Raw genomic sequence first — 20,438 nt, 5'->3', positions numbered from 1 at the left:
AAAGATTTATTTAGTTCTCAGCACTTTTTTCTGTAATGTACTCAAATATTGCCATAACCATTATCGCACAAACAACGCAATTAAGTAGTTCTATTTATAGACCAGATTGTTGGACACTCACAAGCTGGTTTACAACAAAAAAAAAACTTTAATTAAAACAAAAATACTAATTTTGTAACAAAAAGTTTTTGTTTGTGAAAAAAAAAAATTGAACTTTTCGTAGAAATTCACAAAGTTTGCAACACCCGTTTTTCAACCGTATTTTTCTTTGCGTGCAAGTAAGAGTTTGTGGTTACAAACATAAGAATTTAATTTAAGCAAAATATCATTGCAAATGCGGCTTCTAGATTTTATGATTTGGATTTAAATACGTTTCACCCATATATATCCCAGCAAAATTTTTTGAAGTTCTTCTAAAGGCACAACTTTAAAAGCAATTCCAAAAATGTTCTCCCAAAGATATTCTTTATTTTAACTGCACAGGAAGTTCATTTGAGTCAATTTATTATAACTCGCTGTTTTCAAATTATTAATGAACTGCCTGAATTTATTCTGATAATTGGTTGATAGTTTTGCTGCAAGTAGATGATGCTGATGAGGAATGTGGTAATTCCGAAACGTGCGTCCATCCAACCAACTTGCAGTCTATAGGACTTTGCCCAAATAAATTTGACAAACATTCTTTTCCTCTGTTGGTTAAGCTACACTTGTAGTTTAGTCAATGCATGGTTTTAAGCTGAAATCAAAAACAAAAAAAAAAAAAAACAACAACATTAATGGGAAATTTAAAATGTTTTTATTTCAAATAGGTTAAAAACAGATTAAGAATTAATAAAATGATACAAATTGTTATTATTTGATGCCAAACGTTCCAGACAAGCGTTAGAATGCATTAACAATCATAAAACAATAAAATTTATTTATTTGTCAAAATATCAGATAATTGCTCAATTCACATCCAAAACACTGAATTCGCATCACACCTTAAGAAGTGATGCAAATTCAATGCAACGGGTGTTGAAATGGTGGACATCCGCCCTATGACAAGCCCATGTTAAATTCATCGCTTCTGCGCCAAAATTGCACCACTTCTGGATCCAAAAAGAACATTTACACAACTTTTTTGGCGAGGCTTTTTTTGCTGGGATGTTACGCCCGATAATGGTTGACATTATCAAAGTTCACGCCAGGGTATAAATGTCATTAGAACAAAGTAATTGCATATTCTGATGTGTATTCTTATCATTCGTTTGCGGTCTGTATAGAATGAATTGGGCTATTTAATGTGCAACCTAACAGACTACACCAGTAGTTGCCAATTATAATCCAAACTGAAAGTAAAGTGCAAGGTCAAGTAAAACAAACTAATAAATATTTAATTAAATGTAGTTATTCTGACTATATAATCAACAAATTTGAAGATATGTTCACAATGATTCGTTAACAACAAAATTTCTAGTGAATCTAGAGTATTAGAGGGGGCATTTTGGTTCCGGAAAACTAGTGTTAATTATACCCTGCTACACACTGTGGAACAGGGTATTATAAGTTAGTGCATATGTTTGCAACACCCAGAAGGAGACGAGATAGACACATGATGTCTTTGGCAAAAATGCTCAGGGTGGGCTCCTGAGTCGATATAGCCATGTCCGTCTGTCCGTGAACACATTTTTGTAATCAAAGTCTAGGTCGCAGTTTTAGTCCAATCGACTTCAAATTTGGCACAAGTTTGTGTTTTGGCTCAGAATAGATCCCTATTGATTTTGGAAGAAATCGGTTCAGATTTAGATATAGCTCCCATATATATATTTCGCCCGATATGGACTTATATGGCCCCAGAAGCCAGAGTTTTACCCTAATTTACTTAAAATTTTGCACAAGAAGAACAATTATTGAAATCGGTTCAGATTTAGATATAGCTCCCATATATATCTTTCGCCCGATATGGACTAATACGGTCCCAGAAGCCAGAGTTTTACCCCAATTTGGTTGAAATTGTGCACAGGGAGTAGAGTTAGCATTGTAGCTATGCGTGCAAAATTTGGTTAAAATCGGTTCAGATTTAGATATAGCTCCAATATATAGCTTTCGCCCGATATGCACTTATATGGACCCAGAACCCAGAGTTTTATCCCGATTAGCTTGAAATTTTGCAGAAGGAGTACAATTGGTAATATAGTCATGTGTGCCAAATTTGATTGAAATCGGTTAAGATTTAGATATAGCTTCCATATATATTTTTCGCCCGATATGGACTTATATGGCCCCAGAAGCCAGAGTTTTGGCCCAATTTGGTTGAAATTTTGCACTAGGAGTACAAGTAGTAATATAGTCATGTGTACCAAATTTGATTGAAATCGGTTCAGATTTAGATATAGTTCCCATATATATGTTTTTCTGATTTCGACAAAAATGGTCAAAATACCAACATTTTCCTTGTTAAATCACCACTGCTTAGTCGAAAAGTTGTAAAAATGGCTCTAATTTTCCTAAACTTCTAATGCATATATTTCGAGCGATAAATCATAAATAAACTTTTGTGAAGTTTCCTTAAAATTGCTTCAGATTTAAATGTCCCATATTTTTTTACTAAAATTGTGTTCCACCCTAGTGCATTAGCCAACTTAAATTTTGAGTCTATAGATTTTGTAGAGGTCTATCAAATTCTGTCCCAATCGAGTGATATTTAATTGTATTTATTTGGGACAAACCTTTATATATAACACCCAACACATTTGACGGATGTGATATGGTATCGAAAATTTAGATCTACAAAGTGGTGCAGGGTATAATATAGTCGGCCCCGCCCGACTTTAGACTTTCCTTACTTGTTTTAATCTGAAAAATTGTTCTCAATTAACATATTTTATTTTCTGCCAAACATAAAAATTATTAAATTTAATTGATTAATAAATGAGAATAACACGCTCGTTTTTGTGTTAATAGTGGAAATTGGATTAAACCAAATTCAATTTTTTTTCACGAAGATCGAATTAGATAGAAAAAATTAGATAGAAAAAATTGAATTCTTATAACAGAAAATTAACCTTTCACTATCGAAATAAACCAAATGTTAAAAACTTTAATTTTTCTTCTTTTTTTTTGGTTGTATTAACATCAGGTAGAAAACAAATTATAATTTATATGACTATATGACTTAGTTCTGAAAACTTGATTCTTGAATTGAGAACAAATGGACTTACGAAAATAAGCGCTTTTAGCCTATGATATCTATCGAAGTGTGAAAAAAAAATACAGAAAAGAAGACGAAATAATATCAGCTATAGTTTGTTTATGAATGTCTTAGTTTTCGTATATTGAGAGAAGTTTTTACAAGAATTTTCGTGAATGCTAAGTGTCGTGTCACGAACATTTTCGTGAATTAAGAATATTGTCGTGTGTCACGAGAAATTTCGAGAATTATGATAATTTTATTGAGCCACGAAAATTGTCGTGTTCCGAAAATATTCGTGAATCATGAGATTTGTCGTGTATTACGAAAATTGTCGTGAATCATGCGAGAGCGTGAGGCAAAAAAAGTCTTGTTAGATATGGCCATATCTAACATCCCAGAAAAAAATTTTGGAAGTTCTTCCAAAGGTACAACTTTAAAAGCACTTCCAAAAGATGCACTCCCAATGATGTTCTTTATTTTAACTACCCAGGAAGTTCTTTTAATTCAATTTTTTATAACTTGTTTTTTTCACACTTTTAATGGGTAATTTTAATTTTTTTGTTTCAAATAGGTTAAAAACAGAGTAAGTCCTATGACAAGCCCATGTTAAATTCAATGCTTCTGCGTCAATTTTGCTCCACTTCCGGATCCAAAAAGAACATTTTCATTACTTTTTTGGCGACGCTTTTTTTGCCGGGATGGCCTAGCTTGAATGAAGTCATTATTTGAAATCATGTTTAATTGAAGCTTTACAAGCTCATATTTTGATTGAATGAATTTTATTTTAGAAGATCACTTTTGGAAAAGTTCTTTAATTGCTAAATTCTTGAGATCCAAAAATGTTGTAGGATATCAAATCTAAACAGATAACATGAACTCAATTAAGTTTCTGACATTTACTATGCTCTATACTTTTTATACAGGTATATGACGTCTTCGATGTGTTCAACTTTTTGACTGTCGAAAATCGGAAATATTGTCATTCGGATCAGCTTTTGCAATGGCGCTTGGTAAGGAAGAATATGATATTTCCTAAGACCTTACCTAGCATAACATTTCAAAAACTCTTACAGTTATAGACAAATATGACTTTGCCGAAATCGTACAACGTGACCTTGCCGAGCAGAATCTAAGCTTGGAAGATGTTAAGGAGCATATCGAGGAGGAATTTCAGAAGCCATTGGGTCTGCTTGATGAAGTTTGTATTGAAGACTTGTATGTGGATTATGTATCCACATTGTGGCTAAAGGAGGCAAAGAAATTTACCAATGAAAATGCGGCCCTTGTAAAAAATTATTTCATTTTCAAGCCGAGCTTTGCACATCTCAACGATGTTCCGCAAGTCTATTGGGGATTGGATTATTACAAGCGTCTAGAGGAAAACCACAATTTACTTGGTGAGGCCAAGATGCTGGACTTAATGAGTCGATTTAGGAAGGTGTGCTGGGAAGAAATCTTGAGTGTTGAAGAAACTGATCTTCAAAAGTTGAAATTCATATTAGCATTAGTGGATTTGTTTAGTACTACGACAAAACTGCAAACCTTAATTACTGAACTGCAGTTGAAGGATTTTCACGCAGGAAAAGTAAGCTTACAGACCCTACTCGATAGAACCCTAACACTTAATGCCGCAGTTTATGGCGAAAGTCTTAGGGCCTTACAAGTGGCTGCCCAAAATTTGATCATGGAAAAGTCTGAAGATAAAAAGGATGATTTCAAACTGGCAGAGAAGCTGAAGGAAGTGATCGCCGTTTATCTTATACCTCCTGTGATTGAGGTGAAGAAACTTGAAAATCGTTGGCTGGTGGAGGTGAAAGCCAGAAATCTTTCGATTGCCGATATTTTGCCTTTGGTGCAGCAGAAACTTTCAGACAACAGCAATATAGAGGAAGTGCGTTTTGTCAGCACCGATTGCCTACATTTGGACATCGATTTCAAGAAGGATCTCTGGCATGGAAAGAATATTGTCATTCTCACAAGAGCCCTCATTATATATGGCGAGGTGGAGATCGATGTATCTGGCTTGGACAGCAGTCATTCCTTTCTGAATAAAGCTGGCACTGCTGGTGATGGCAATGGACTTCGGGGAGCTGACGGTCATGCAGGAGAGAGCGCTGGTAATTTCTTTGTCATTGCCGACACAATAGAAAATTTGGAATCGCTTACCATAACAGCCGATGGAGGTAATGGCAGCCCTGGTCAAGATGGTGGAGATGGGAAGGACGGCAAGAATGGTTATGGCATCAGTAGAAAGGATTTTGAAGAAAACTTCAATGATGATTGTCCCTCGGTTGTAGGTTTTGTAGGTATTGTCAATTACTTTAAAAATGCCCAAAGTGCTAGGGCCGCCATCGAAAACGTTTGGACGGAAAAGGATACCGTTTTAAACTACTTCATAAGGGGAGAATCCCGAGAAGGAATGCAGATCACCTACAGTTACTGTGGCTATTTGCCGGTTGTTAATTACTCATATATCGTGTATTTGGGAACGGCGGGAACACAAGGAGGAGATGGTGGAGAATATGGTTTGGGAGGCCAAGGTGGCTATCCAGGAGAAATCTCTATTAATACAAAAGCCACATCATCGGGACACACAGTGCAATTTTCCCAGAGTACCAGGCAGGGTAAACATGGGAACAATGGTAAGGGTGGCCTTTTCGGAAAATATGGCAGACATGGTTGGGACATGGCCTCATTGAACTCAAGGTTTGGAACTTGGAGACGGTATGGTTTAGACGAGAATACTAAAATTACTGTGCACCACTACAACTCAAATGTTGATAATACGGTGTGGTGTCCGTACTATGAAAAATATGTTGGATTTAGTTTCGGACCACTGGAATGGGGCATCATGTTTTCCGAAAGAAAGAAAACCAGAGCAAACATAGAAAGGGAAGCAATAGCACACGCAGCTCGAAAAAAAGCCATATCCCAAAGCAGTATCATGACCGCCTATTCCCAGTATATGGAAACATCAATGAAGAACAAGTGGCAGAATTTAAGAGAAGAAATGGAGATCAACAAGAACGTGGCCCATAGCAACACCGAACTGGAGCAACGATTACAGGCCGAAAAGCATGCTTTGAAGTTGGATGAGATTAATTTGGAGTCACCCAATCAGGCCCCTCGACAGCGTCCAAGAAAAATCGATTACGTAAACATCTTCAGAAATTCAATTAGCGGAGATGATGCTGCCGCAAAAGTCATTGCAGGTCCCTTGATTCTCGATAACTGGATATCGTTGATGGGCAAGCCTTTAAGCAATACCAAAATTGCCGAGTTGCTACCGAGTTATCAAAGGCTACAACATCATATGCAGCATAATAATAATAAATATTTAATTGAGGTGTATGATTCCATAAAACATATGTGGACTATTAAATGTGAACTAGCTTCTCTACAAGAAATTGCAAAGCAGTTACCATCCCAACCCGAGGTCCCCGATGATACCAAATACCAAATGACAGCCGAAAAAACTGCAAGATATCTCATCCATGATAAAGACGAAGACAAGGACGTCCATCATTCAGTTATGGGGTCTCTTCATCAATACTTCTATGAGAATAGTGATGAACAACGTGAGAACATTTTCTCATTCTATAAAACCACATTGGAACATCGTAAAACCGATGCTATAGAGATGCCTGAAAGCAAGCCTCCATCGAAAATCGTAGAGGAGCAGAAGAAGGAGAATGATCAAAAGAAAATGGAAGATGTGAATCCTGCAAAGAACTACGATATGCTTAAGGAATCGTTGGGGCGGTTTATTTTGGAAGTTGGAGTGTCAACACAGGCTCATCCACCTCTGACAATGTACTATAATGAATACAAAGTTTTCGAGGAATGCAAAATTAGAAGATTGAATCTTTATTTTGAGATTTTTATCAATGAGCTGATAAGACCTAGACATGCAGCGGTATATAAGTTGTGGCAGGCAAGCGCAAAAGACAAATCTCTCACACCCAAACTGGAAGAAAAAATCAAAGAGGACCCATTTTTGAAGAAGCTTTATACCCGTTGCAAAGCTCATCGTGAAATCACATACGATTGGACGAAATGTCTTGACGACACAGATGTTCGAAATCAATTTGGCGATCACATTCGGAAAGAAGGTCCCAACTCCAGCGCCTGTAGAGAATTGTTAGCGCACATTTTTGATATCAACATTCGGGTCTACGCCAGAGAAAACGATCATAGCTTTTGTGTTAAAGATGATCACAGACCTGCATTAAAGAAATCCACACATATTCTTCATAAAAATCAAGATGAGGCCTTTTCGAAGAAGAATAGCAACCAAGAACAGTTTCTTCATCTGGCCATTGATACACATTTCTGGCTGCTGGAGGAAGAAAGACGTTTAAATACAAAACAGTATGAAAAATTATTGAATGGTCTTCAGCTACCTGAACCCACTCATTTTGACGAAACCAAGTACATTGAAGAAATTTTAAGATATTTTCAACGGGAAGACGAAGCGGTGCGTCAAGAGTTACGAGCGCGACTCGAAAAAATAACATCTCAATACGTAGAGCAATCGGATATACTGCTGGGAATATTGAGAAGATTTAACTCTGAGGGTTGTCATATAGCTTGGCAAGAGCTGAGTCTGCTTATAAACTGCGTTTTGTCCACCAGCACTGACGATACTGGTCTAGGTTCATGTACCTACCTTTGGATTGTCAGTACATTTCCACAAATGTTTTGGATTGATGAATTGCTCCTTCTGCAAATGGAAAATTACTTTAGGAAGAAATTGCCAAAAGGCAAGTGGAGAAAATTGTTGGCTAAAATAGAAAATGTCACTATCTTAATATTACTGCATCAAAAGGTGTCCATACCCCATAATAATGCCACAATTACTGAGGAGGTCATTGAAACAATTATATCTATTTTGGGTAATATTCCCAAAGAGGTTAAGATCGATTACGAAGAACTGGAACTCTCCGAATGGCCATATGTTTTGAAAAACCAATATTGGAGAAGCAAAATGCAGAAATTAATGCAATTGGATCAGAACGATCTTGCCACAGCTTCATATTATATTCTCTCCATGGAGTACACCTTTGGTCCCGGCCTAGCAGAAACCTTTTACGATAAACTGAAGGAGCGAAATCTCGAGCAATTGACAACAGAAAGCCTTTTGGGCATCCTTAGTAACTTCCACAACAGTGAATGGCTCTTAAGTGAAGCAGTAATAGAGAGGTTGAACGCTCTAGACCTATTTCAATGGCAAGAGGAAATGCATCAAAAGTTTTCATCAATTGGAAAAGACCGGAAAGCGTCTCAACTTGTTGAAATAATAGAGGGCGATGTCAATACCTCGAAGACTCTATTGGATATTTTGCCATCTATTCGAAAGAAAATAAGCAGAATTTTCAGTCCAACCTATACTATCAATGGCAAGTTAGTATCCTCTATTGAAGCAGAAGACATCAAGAAGTTGCTCGTCCAAATGAATGATAGTAACAAAAACTATATCGACATATTTACTTTGATTAACAGAGCGGTATTTTTGAAAAACGCATGGAATCTGCGAGATACCCAGAAGCTAACTACGCTTGCTCTCTGGGAAAATAAGAAAAACACTTTGGTCCAGATGGCTACTGGAGAGGGAAAATCTATTATCATAGTAGCATTGGCAATCATGAAGGTTCTCTCTGGGCAGAAAGTTGATATTGTGACCAGCTCTACAGTGCTGGCAGAGCGGGATGCTACAGATTACGTTGAGATCTACCAAATGTTCGATGTCAGCGTTGCCCATAATTGCAGTGAGGACATGGACAAAAGGAAGGCCGCATATTCTGGCAGTCAAGTTGTCTATGGCGATCTATCGAATTTTCAAAGAGATTATCTTCTCCACACCTTCTACGGCAAAAATATGCTGGGAGATCGTACATTTGAAAATGTTATTGTCGATGAGGTAGACAGCCTGTTGCTGGATAAAGGCAATAATACCCTTTACCTTTCGCATGAGTTGGCCAGTCTGGATAAGCTGGACTCCCTATACATCTTCATTTGGCAGTGGATTAAAACACCGGTGCAGGACTCCAAAGATTTTATTGCAATGCTGAATACTGAAATAATAAGGGACACCATACTGTATGACCTGTATGGACTTGTCAAGAGAGAAGACATGTCCTTACTAGGCCCTGATTTGCGAGCGGGACAGAGACATCAAATATATGAACATCTGATCAAGGCCAAACTTATAGACAATCGAGGATTACTCTTGAAGGAGAGAATCGACGACACCTTTTTGCTAAATGAAGTTCTTGGGGATGAACTAAAGCAGTACCTTCCTCGATTGAGATATTTTTTCAAACAGATTTTTGAGAGGAAACGACGTATACATGTGCCCAAACAACTTAGGAGTTTCATAGAGCACCACTTGGACTTGTGGATAGAGAATGCAAAAATAGCATTTACTATGGAAGCTGGAACAGATTACGTGGTAGATGTGGATCGAAGTGGCACTAGGGCAGATCGTAGTCCGAATATCACCATCATCGATAAGGATACAGGAACCGATCTGAACAACTCCCAATGGGATGGGGCCCTTCACCAATTCCTTCAACTAAAACATGGTTGCAAGCTATCCTTGCAAAGTTTGAAAGCCGTTTTTGTATCAAATGTTTCATACTTCAAACTATACCGATCACTCTATGGTCTCACAGGTACCTTGGGTTCACAGAAGGAAAGAAATTTGCTACAAGACTTACACAAGGTTGACTTCTTCATGTTACCAACATCAAAGTCAAAGCAGTTTACCGAATATCCCCCTATTGTATGTGCAACTAAGCAAGAATGGATCGAAAAGGTGAAAAAGTCAGTTTTAGGTTTAATCGATACCCGCTCCGTTTTGATAGTCTGTGAAACAGTGAAAGATGTCAAAACCCTTTATAGGGCCTTTGGAGGCAAGGCAGATAACAAAGTTCATACCTATACCAGAAACTATGAAGTGTTTCAAATGGGCAAAGGCAAGAATAAGTTGGAAAAGGGGCACGTGATAATCGCCACAAATTTGGCAGGTCGTGGAACCGATATAAAACTTAAACCGGAACTGGAAGCGGCTGGAGGTCTACATGTTTGCCTCACCTATCTGCCTAGCAATATACGGATTGAGCAACAAGCATTTGGCCGAGCTGCCCGCAAAGGTGAAAGAGGCTCAGGCCAGTTGGTCATTAAAACTAAAGCGGAACATTCAGATCCCAGACATTCTACAATCTTTGAATTACGTCAACAGGTCAATGCCGATGAAATACTTCACCTATCGAATGTTAAGACCTACTACGAGACTCAAATAACTGCCGAAGAGAAATGCTTCAAGGCTTTCAGGACGGAATACGAAACACTCAAAGCTAGTTTTGATGACAAAAAGGTGCCAGAACCTGTGGCAGCCATACTTTTGCACAGTTGCTTGGACAAATGGGCCTTTTGGTTGGACAAAAACGCAGCTCAATTTGAAAGGCAAGATGACATGGGCGACAAGATTCGCTTGGAGGAATCGCTCGAACATTTTATTTCGGATTTGAAAAGGCTTAAGTTGGAAGGTGACAGAGCAAAAGATAACACTGCTTGGTTCCCTTGGGTAGAAGGAAATGCAGCTCTAATGATACAACTTGCTAAGAAATTAGCTGGGAGCAACACACAACACGCTATTGAACTTTTCAACAAGGTTATTAGTCAAGAACCGGAATTTTCCGAAGCTGCCCATTACTATAAGGCCTATGCCTTATCTCTTCAAAGTGATTGGCCTAACGATAATACAGTAATGGAAGAATTGCGGCAAGAACTACAAAAAGCTTGGAAGCTTTTCAATACACGCTACGATTTGGCTATTTATGCTGCTGGAGTTATCAGCAAACTCAAAGAACAGAACCTCGATGGTATTTTGCAAATTGAGTCCTTTGAGGAGCAGCAAAAAAGCTTTGCCAATCTCTATCGAATATACTGTCAATCCATTGATGATACTATAGGCATTACCGTATCACCCAAATGGTTCTCCCGGGGAAATATCGATGACCAGCTATCATCTAAACTTTACGAGGGTCTATTGAAAAAGGGTATTTTGAAAAAGCCTAGAGTAATGGAAAATATAGACAATGAAAAGCTTGTAAGTCTCTGTACAGCTTATGGCATACCTAACCACGTGCTAAAGCAATATCTCTCCTCTCTAGAGGGTGGCAATATTGAGGATGTAGAAATGCTAAAGAAGTTAAGAGAAACCATACCAATGCCCAATCTCGATTCATTTTGGGAAGAACTTCTTCGATTGGAGGTTATTGACAAAGAGACGAAATTTGTGATGACCACTAAAGAAAAACTTAAGCAGTGGGATTATAGTTTGTACAGAACCGTTCTCTCAAAACTGAAGAATATGAAGCCTGACATCTATAATAAAGATCTGATTTTCCTTAAATCAATGTCTTTAAATGGAGCTGAAGCAGAGGAAAACGAAATCAATCCCAGATTCTTCTTTGAAGAATTAAAATTCGTGGAATTGGTGGGTGACTACGAATACAGCAGAATGAAAAAACTAGGAGCTGTAGAGAAAAACAGTCAAGCCCAACTGAGTAAAAGTAAGGCAATGACAATGGTATCATTCACCAATTACGATTCCATATCCGTCTCAGATTTCTCAATGCTGGGCATAGAGGCAAAAGATCTTAATATCATACTGAAGGAACTTGAAAACCTAAAATGCATCGAAAAGGCCCCATCAGGTAATGCAACTGAAAGCTACAGATTACTAATTGAGTACGATGATATTGAAGAGATTGAGCTTAGGGCTTGTCCTATATATGAAACTCAAGTGAAAGCCCTGTTAACATCACGCTTTGCCTATAGAATAGCCTTGCAACGCATATTACGGCAGTTGAATGACGATGACTTCCCAATACAAATACGGCTTCCAGCAGATCCTTACGCTTCCCTACTAGGCGATCTATTTGATCTAGAATTTATCAAAGATATACCCCTGAACTGCGCTCAAGATGACATCGATAAAGCTTTGAAGGAAGTCCTGGCCGAATGCAAAGTAAGTTGGAAGGACGATGCTTTCAGGAACTGGGCCACCGAACTTTTCAAAAGCCAGGGTAAAATTCGAGCTCTAGATGTACCAGCTCTAAAGCTAAAGGACCTAATGGAGATAAGCGGAGAATGCAACTTTGGTAACGTTGAAGAAGTGCAAATTCTTTCACTAAATGGTCTCGACAAGCTTCTTCAACTGATGGAGAAGAAATGGTCTGGTGCAATGATGCTTAATACGACACTGGTGATAGCCTTAGGTGTTGTCCAGATAGCGGCAGGTGTTGCAATAGGTTTATTCTTTCCCAGTCCCTTAACTCATATTGTTTCATCTGCCCTAATCAGTGAGGGTATAGGAGATTTCATGTATGGCCTCGAGTCCTTATACACTGGCTATTTTAGCTGGAAGGATTATGCGAACCGCAAGCTGGAGAGTCTAGCATTGAATGCTGCAACTCTCACTGCGGGCTCACTTATAAAAGGATTCAAACATATTTGGAGATTTGGTTTTAAACTTACTGGGCCCATTTTTCCAGGAGTCAAGGCCATTGGCTTGAAGTTAGCTGCAAAACAATTAGCTAGGCGGACAATTTCACATAGCCTAAAGACTATGTCGATCAGCATAGCCAATAAAACACTTGACTGGACCTTCTACGATATGGAGAAGGAAATCTGTTCTAAAATAGCTAAAGCAATTCTTTCTGGTGTCGACGAGAAGGTTCGCCATCATCCTATTGCCAATAACATGGAAAAGGCTTATAGTGTTCTTGAAAAGAAACGTGCCACGACTTTGATTGAAAAACTCAGTGAAAATTTACTTTCTGCAAAAACCCCATTGCTCGAAAATATTCTGAAAAAGGTAGCTGGGAAAGTTCTGGATGAGTTTGCCAGTGTCGCAAGAAAAAAGATTCGTTCACTTTCGCGTGGAACAAAGGCTCCTGCCCTGAACTTCACATTGAGGGTTATAGCAAAGGCTCTCAAGTTCAACAATGCACTACTTCACATGGGAGACATTATCAATTTAACCTCCAATTTCCTGGATAGTTTAAGCAACAACTTGGTTGAAGATGTGCAGACTGCTCTAGTTGGGCACGGAAAAAGGACAGTTATCAATACTAAAGAATTAGAAGGATGGAAAGCTGCTCTTGTTGGCCATCGTGAAAAACTAGATCTTGATAAATGGAAGAAGGAGCAGATTGACAAATTATCCACGACGATGCAAAAGAAAATGGAGCAACTGATCAATGCAATCATTATAAAACCACTGAAAATTGAGGGTCTGGAGCTAATGAAAAAGTTTTGCATTAAGATCGACAAATACTTCAAATCCCAAGGTCAAGGTTATAGTGACCTATTCGAGAAATTAAATGAACAACAACGTAAAGATCTGAAAGGTTCCATGAATCACCAAGGAGATACCACTTCGCAATCCATTAGCCATATTACAGAGAAATATCACAAAGAACTACTGCAGCTAATGGCAAAGACCAAAGATCCCGAATTATTTATTGCAATGGTAAGAGAAAATATTCCTATGGCAGTGGCAAATTTGGGTGTATGTACGAAGATATTTTCAAGGCTCCTCATGCAATTTGGGATTCAAGAAGGTGTTACCATACAAGTCGACAGAAATGGCATCTTGCAAACATTTTCCCATGGTCATGGGGGTGTTGTGGTGAGCCTTAACATAAAGGGTGATACATTTCAATTCATGGATACCCTTAAAAAAGTTGTACCTCAACTAAAGTCTATGTCTAATGCTTATCTTGTACAGATGGTGGACATCATAATGAAAGATATGCTTAAACAAAGTTCCATACGTAAAACATGGAAATATGAACCATTGAAAGAAGCTATCCCACCGTTGACGAAAAATCCATTTTATCCAATTCATAAAGTTTGCACCATAGAGGAAAGAGCATTGTCTCAAAAATCTGCAATGCTAAATTCTCTAAGGGTAAAATCGGACAGATTTCCACTTATGCATTTGAAACAACTCCATGGAATAGCAGCTCAAAAAAGTTTTACCACTGATTCCATTGATGATATTAGAAAACTTAAAATTAATTTTTCTGCATCACTCGATAGAGTTATTGCCAAGGTTAAGAACAGTGAAAAATATGAACTTTTAAAGATCCGTAAGAATCTCGAAACTATGTCAGTTCGTGATATTATCCCAATGGCCGTACATCATTATGAGCTTTACAATGAGGAAAATGGAGGACCTATGTTATGAAATGATAATGACAAAAATATGGCAATTGAGCCGCTTTAATGTTAATACAAATAATAAATTTATATATACTTACCCATAGCAAAAAAAATGTTGTTTTATTTAGGCCACGCAAAATGTTTCTTTGGGGACAAACGCGTCAACGGGTATCATAAATAAAGAATTATTTGACTCTAGGGATGCCAATTTAAGAAGAATGAACGAAACCTTCTTGTTGGTTGCTCGTTTACGATCAACTATTTATATCTCCAATGGGATGGAAATATATCTCCAATGGGATGGAAAAGGTTGGCTGGATTTAAAAAAATCCACAGTCGAATTAATTGGGTTGTGGTATCTTAAAACTTCTTAAAATCGTTTTCTAAATTGTGAGTTAGTACATACGTGGTATATATTAGACAAAAAAGGTATGTATAGGTAAGTCTACAAATAATTACGAATCGATATGGACTTTTGCACGGTACGTAGAGAGCCAGAATTGAAATATGAATTGAATTGTACAGCCACCTTGTCCACCTTCTTCGCCGCAGAAAGCCAGTTTGCCTTGAACTGCTGCTCGTCCTTAGCAGTTTTTTGGTCTTCAATTGGGCGGAGCTCTGGCGTGTTGGGAGGGTTCTTGTCCTTGGGAACCACCTGCACGTTGTTGGCGGCGTACCACTCCATGGCCTTTTTACCGTAATGGCAAGGTGCCAAATCCGGCCAAAACAGTACGGAACAACCGTGTTTCTTCAGGAAAGGCAGAAGACGTTTATTCAAACGCTCTTTCACGTAAATTTCTTAGTTGACAGTCCCGGAAGCTATGAAAATGCTGCTTTTCAAGCCACAGGTACAGATGGCTCGCCAAACCAGATATTTCTTTTCGAACTTTGGCAGGTTTATGTGCTTGAAAATATCTGATACCTTTCCCCTTCATTTTGCCGTATAAAACTCCTGTCCCGGAAGCTGCTTGTAGTCGGCTTTGACGTAGGTTTCGTCGTCCATTACCACGTCAAACTTCGTCAGCATCGTCGTGTACATCCTCCGGGATCGCGCTTTGGCCGTCGTATTTTGTTTATCATCGCGATCTGGAGTCACTACCTTCTTGTAAGTCGATAGTCCGGCTCGTTTTTTGGCTCGATGCACGGTTGTAGACGATACACAAAGCTTATTTGCGGCATCTCGGAGAGAGAGGTTAGGGTTTCGCTTCAAACAACCGGCAACTCTCTTTGTCGTCTCAGCGGCTTCCGGTTTTCGATTTCCCCCCGATCCAGACTTCCTGGCTGTTGACAAACGTTCCCCAAACACTTTAATTACATTTGTAACGGTTGATTTGGCAACTTTTAGCGATTTTGCCAGCTTTGCGTGCGAGTAGCTCGGATTTTCGCGATGCGCGAGCAAAATTTTGATACGCTGCTCTTCTTGCTTGGACGGCATTTTGAACTGAAGACTGAATTCCAAAATCAAAATAGGAGCAACATTCTACACACACACACCTTCAAAATGAGAATGTTTTTTAAATGCAAAATTGAAAGAAATGCGTCAAGTTTATATTGACCAAATCTTAACGGTATCACCCTTTATAACTATAACATAGACTGATATGGACCCAATTAGGCATGGTTGTTAACGGCCATATACCAGCACAATGTACCAAATTTCACCTGACTCGGATGAAATTTGCTCCTCCAAGAGGTTCCAAAACTAAATCTTGGGGTCGGTTTATATGGGGGCTATATATTATTATGGACTGATGTGGACCACGTACCAAATTTCAACCAGATCGGATGAATTTTGCTTCTCCAAAAGGCACCGGAGGTCAAATCTGGGGATCGGTTTATATGGGGGCTATATATAATTATATGGTATATTGATGGATACCATATACTAACATCACGTACCAAATTTCAACTGACTCGGATGAAATTTGCTCCTCCAAGTTGCTCCAAAACCAAATCTCGGGATCGGTTTATATGGGGGCTATATATGCTTATGGACTGATATGGACCACTTTTGGCATGGTTGTTAAATATCATGTACTAACATAACGTACCAAATTTCAACCGAATCGGATGAATTTTGTTCTTCCAAGGGGCTTCGGAGGTCAAATCTGTGGATCGGCTTATATGGGGGCTATACATAATTATGGACCGATTTCGACCAATTTTTGCATGGGTATTTGAGGGCATATATTAACACCACATACCAAATTTCAGCCGAATCGGTTGAATTATGCTCTTCCACGAGGCTCCGGAGGTCAAATCTGGGGATCGGTTTATATGGGGTCTATATATAATTATGGACCGATGTGGACCAATTTTTGCATGGTTGTTAGAGACCATATACTAACACCATGTACCAAACTTCAGCCGGATCGGATGAAATTTGCTTCTCTTGGAGGCTCCGCAAGCCAAATCTGGGGATCTGTTTACATGGGGGCTATATATAATTATTGACCGATGTGGACCAATTTTTGCATGGTTGTTAGAGACCATGTACCAAATTTCAGCCGGATCGGATGGAATTTGCTTCTCTTAGAGGATCGGTAAGCCAAATTTGGGAGTCCGTTTATATGGGGGCTACACGTAAAAGCGAACCGATATGGCCCATTTGCAATACCATCCGACCTACATCAATAACAACTACTTGTGCCAAGTTTCAAGTCGATAGCTTGTTTCGTTCGGAAGTTAACGTGATTTCAACAGACGGACGGACATGCTCAGATCGACTCAGAATTTCACCACGACCCAGAATATATATACTTTATGGGGTCTTAGAGCAATATTTCGATGTGTTTTAAACGGAATGACAAAGTTAATATACCCCCCATCCTATGGTGGAGGGTATAAAAAGATAAATAACTAAACGTATAGTCTCTTCTATTGAAATATTATTTCAAAAGTATATTTAGCTGGAAATATTATTGAATAGCTTGTAACTGGACATGACATAGAAAATCTGGAAATACCAGCCCATTCCAGTCCATCTGGCAACCCTAAATGGGGTTGCCTGGTTGATATCCCAATACAAGGATTGTAATCAACTCTCCAACTTTTTCAAAATTTGGAAAGTCGGATTTTCGTATTTTCAACTTTCAGTTCTTTGCTTCGAACATGGATTGATAGTTTTGTAATATAAACTTTCCTTACGAAATGGTTGAATAGGCAAGAAATTTAAAATCATTATCAGTTACAAACCTTTAGATTTTATCCTAGAAATTCTTGGCTTCACAATCATATGTTATGTCCCATTGGCATCTCTGTATAAGATTCATAAATAGCTTCCAACGTTTAGTTATCGCAAGCGTCCACCTATGTCAACAACGTCTGGTTAAATGCACCCCGCATCCTTATGTGTTCCCTAATCCATTCAAAACAATTGCAGTTCAGTATTGAATCATAATTGAGAATTTCCGATACGCCCTAATGACCACTTCAACATGACACGATGTGAATGTGATTTTCTTCCTGTGACCAAATAATTGGTCAATAAAAGGCGTGTAACATCGAACATTTGATTTGATTTGCATATCATTTGTGCCAACTCATCGTCCAGTGACATGACCTGTCACGTGGCGATTATTCAACAGGAAAATTATGATTTAGCCAAAGCAGCCAAAACTTGAGTTGACCATGACTGAAAAATAAGTAAATATTTAGACATTTATCACTTGGTTCATTCGGTTTGGCTATAAATATTTCCACTTGGCATAGTGTCAGTCTTAGTTGGTTGCAAATCATTCAAGGAATATGACTGGCTCCTGTTACATTCGGAATTTGATGGAAGAAGGTTCTACATTGAAACTAACACTGTGTCAAGTTTGTGGAGATCAAAGTTCTGGCAAACATTATGGAGTTATATGTTGTGATGGCTGTTCTTGTTTCTTCAAACGCAGTGTACGCAAAGGAAACATCTACAGTTGTATAGCTGGAACGGGCAATTGTATCATTGACAAAGCCCGACGAAATTGGTGTCCCTTTTGCCGTTTGCAGCAATGCTTAAAAGTGGGCATGAATGTTCAAGCTGTACAAGAAGAACGAGGACCCAGACATCAAAACTCTTCATCGCTAATGTCATCCAAAGAGGCTGGGCATTCCAAATGTGTGGTACTGAAGAGAGCCAAAACTTCGTCAACTCTAAGATATCGGTCTGGAGCATTTACTGCACGTTCTATTGGACGTGAATCATGCACTAATATTGCAAAAAGTTCCTCGAACACGCCAAGGAGTATGGTCAATATGCAATTGTTAACACAAATCCTGGTAACATGTTTGCGTCAGGCCAGCGCCAATGAACAATTTCGAACTCTACCTTTCTGTCAACAGGAAACAATTTTACATTTAGTATGGAGCGAATGCTTTGTATTAAGAGCCTCCCATTGGACACTGGACATTACGGCTGTATTTCGAGCATGTGGTGATGTAGCCTTACAGCGAACTATAGAAGAAGCCAAACAAATTAAAGCCGATGTAATGGAGTTGAATTTTCTGGAGACATTAATTTTATGTCGCAAAGGTAAGATTTTCCACTACGAAATTAGCTTAGCCTTCACCAAGAAATAGTTGAGCTAGATAGAGTGGTCCATAAGCTGTAGCACATCCTTGGAATGTGGGTAATGATATTTAGTGGTAACAGCCAAAGGAAGGGTCTTTTATTAAAGGGTTTGTCTACAAATACCGTCTCGATATTACGATGTCTGTATAACCCCCCCTTCCTCTAGTTTTTATCTACTCATCTTGAAATACGATACGAGTTTTCTCTCCCTAATTTCACAAAAAATATTTCATTCTCCGATACGAAATTTTAGATCATCATGATTTTATTTTATTTGTAGAGCTAATGTTTTAATAGCAAAAGTAATCTTTGTGGGTCTAGTATTTAATTTGGGGGAAAATAAATTAGGTTTTGCATGTATTGATTTAAATCAGATTAGGCTTAGATTCATTCGGACCCTTTCAAATTTACTTTTTATTAAGGAAGTCCTAATATTAATTTAAATTTCTGTTTTATCTTTCCATAGAATATGCTTTAAATGCGGAATATGCCACGTTACTGGAAAACTATAGCAACAATGCCCTTTTGGCTTTGGCGCGTTACACCGCTCAACAATCGAATTGGTTGCGTTTTGGATCTTTACTTTTGTCATTGCGTCAATTATCATTGCGACATTATGAGTCTACCCTCACCGGATTATTTCGGCCCATTGTTAAGGACATTATAAGGACTCTTTAGGCCCGAGAGTTTTGAGAAATGTGCTCATATATTAAAATTTGTCGTTTAAAAAAAATATTAAATATTAAAAAATTAATACACATGACTATGTTGATTAAAACTTATTGCAAAAGTTAGAAGTCAAGCGGACTCGATTTTACAATACCCAAAAAATACCCCTCCGACATGAAACCTGAGAATTCTTTTTGGAAAGCATATTTTGCGCCAAATTTGAGGAATACTTGGTATATTATTCCTATTTTTTTGCAGGTATAGTTTTGAAGAAGGGTGAGCCTATGTGTCAACCATTTAGGTGATTCATACAGTGTGGCTACTATATATTGCAATCGACTTCAGTTTTCTACCATTTTTAAGCGCTCGTATGACATATTTATTCTCGTCACAGTTCATTAAATTGTTTGCAAGCTTACAAAAGCATATCGATCTATTGCTTTCAAAAATAAAGTTATTCGTGATGGTATTCAAGCGTGTTAGTGTGATTACTTTTTATTTGGCTGGAAAACCACAGGTGGCTATCGTTAGAGCCCTCCACCATTTAAATGAGAATAAATCGTTTGTTTTCGTTTTTTGATTGCTCGTTACCATGATACTGGCAGTGTTGCATCGTATCCAAAAATTGGACGAAAAGAACAGGAATAACACCACAAATCATCCGAAACTGAAGGCTGGATTTGATCGATATCCATGACGCAGTGTAAGAAAACTACTAGTTAGCTGAACAGATGTAACACATACTAAAAAAATGAGCTAGAGCTCCCTTCGTACAACAAAAATGTTATATTTGAAACAGACAAG

The 20,438-nt window shown here is 38.2% G+C and overlaps 1 protein-coding gene across 1 annotated transcript; it reads left to right on the top strand.

The window, feature by feature from the left end:
• Positions 1-1,319: 1,319 nt before the first annotated feature.
• LOC142220069 (uncharacterized) lies at positions 1,320-19,643 on the top strand. Its single transcript, XM_075288960.1, has 6 exons — positions 1,320-1,349; positions 4,099-4,185; positions 4,249-13,755; positions 18,231-18,477; positions 18,553-18,926; positions 19,432-19,643. Exons 2-6 carry the CDS (start codon positions 4,176-4,178, stop codon positions 19,641-19,643), a joined length of 10,350 nt encoding a protein of 3,449 aa, XP_075145075.1. The 5' UTR covers positions 1,320-1,349; positions 4,099-4,175.
• The last annotated feature ends 795 nt before the right edge of the window (positions 19,644-20,438 follow it).

The sequence above is a fragment of the Haematobia irritans genome, chromosome 1 (assembly GCF_050003625.1).
Source record: "Haematobia irritans isolate KBUSLIRL chromosome 1, ASM5000362v1, whole genome shotgun sequence".
In the NCBI taxonomy this organism is placed as follows: domain Eukaryota; kingdom Metazoa; phylum Arthropoda; class Insecta; order Diptera; family Muscidae; genus Haematobia; species Haematobia irritans.
The sequence above is the reverse complement of the archived record's forward strand: the minus strand, read 5'-3'. Positions and strand labels throughout refer to the sequence as shown.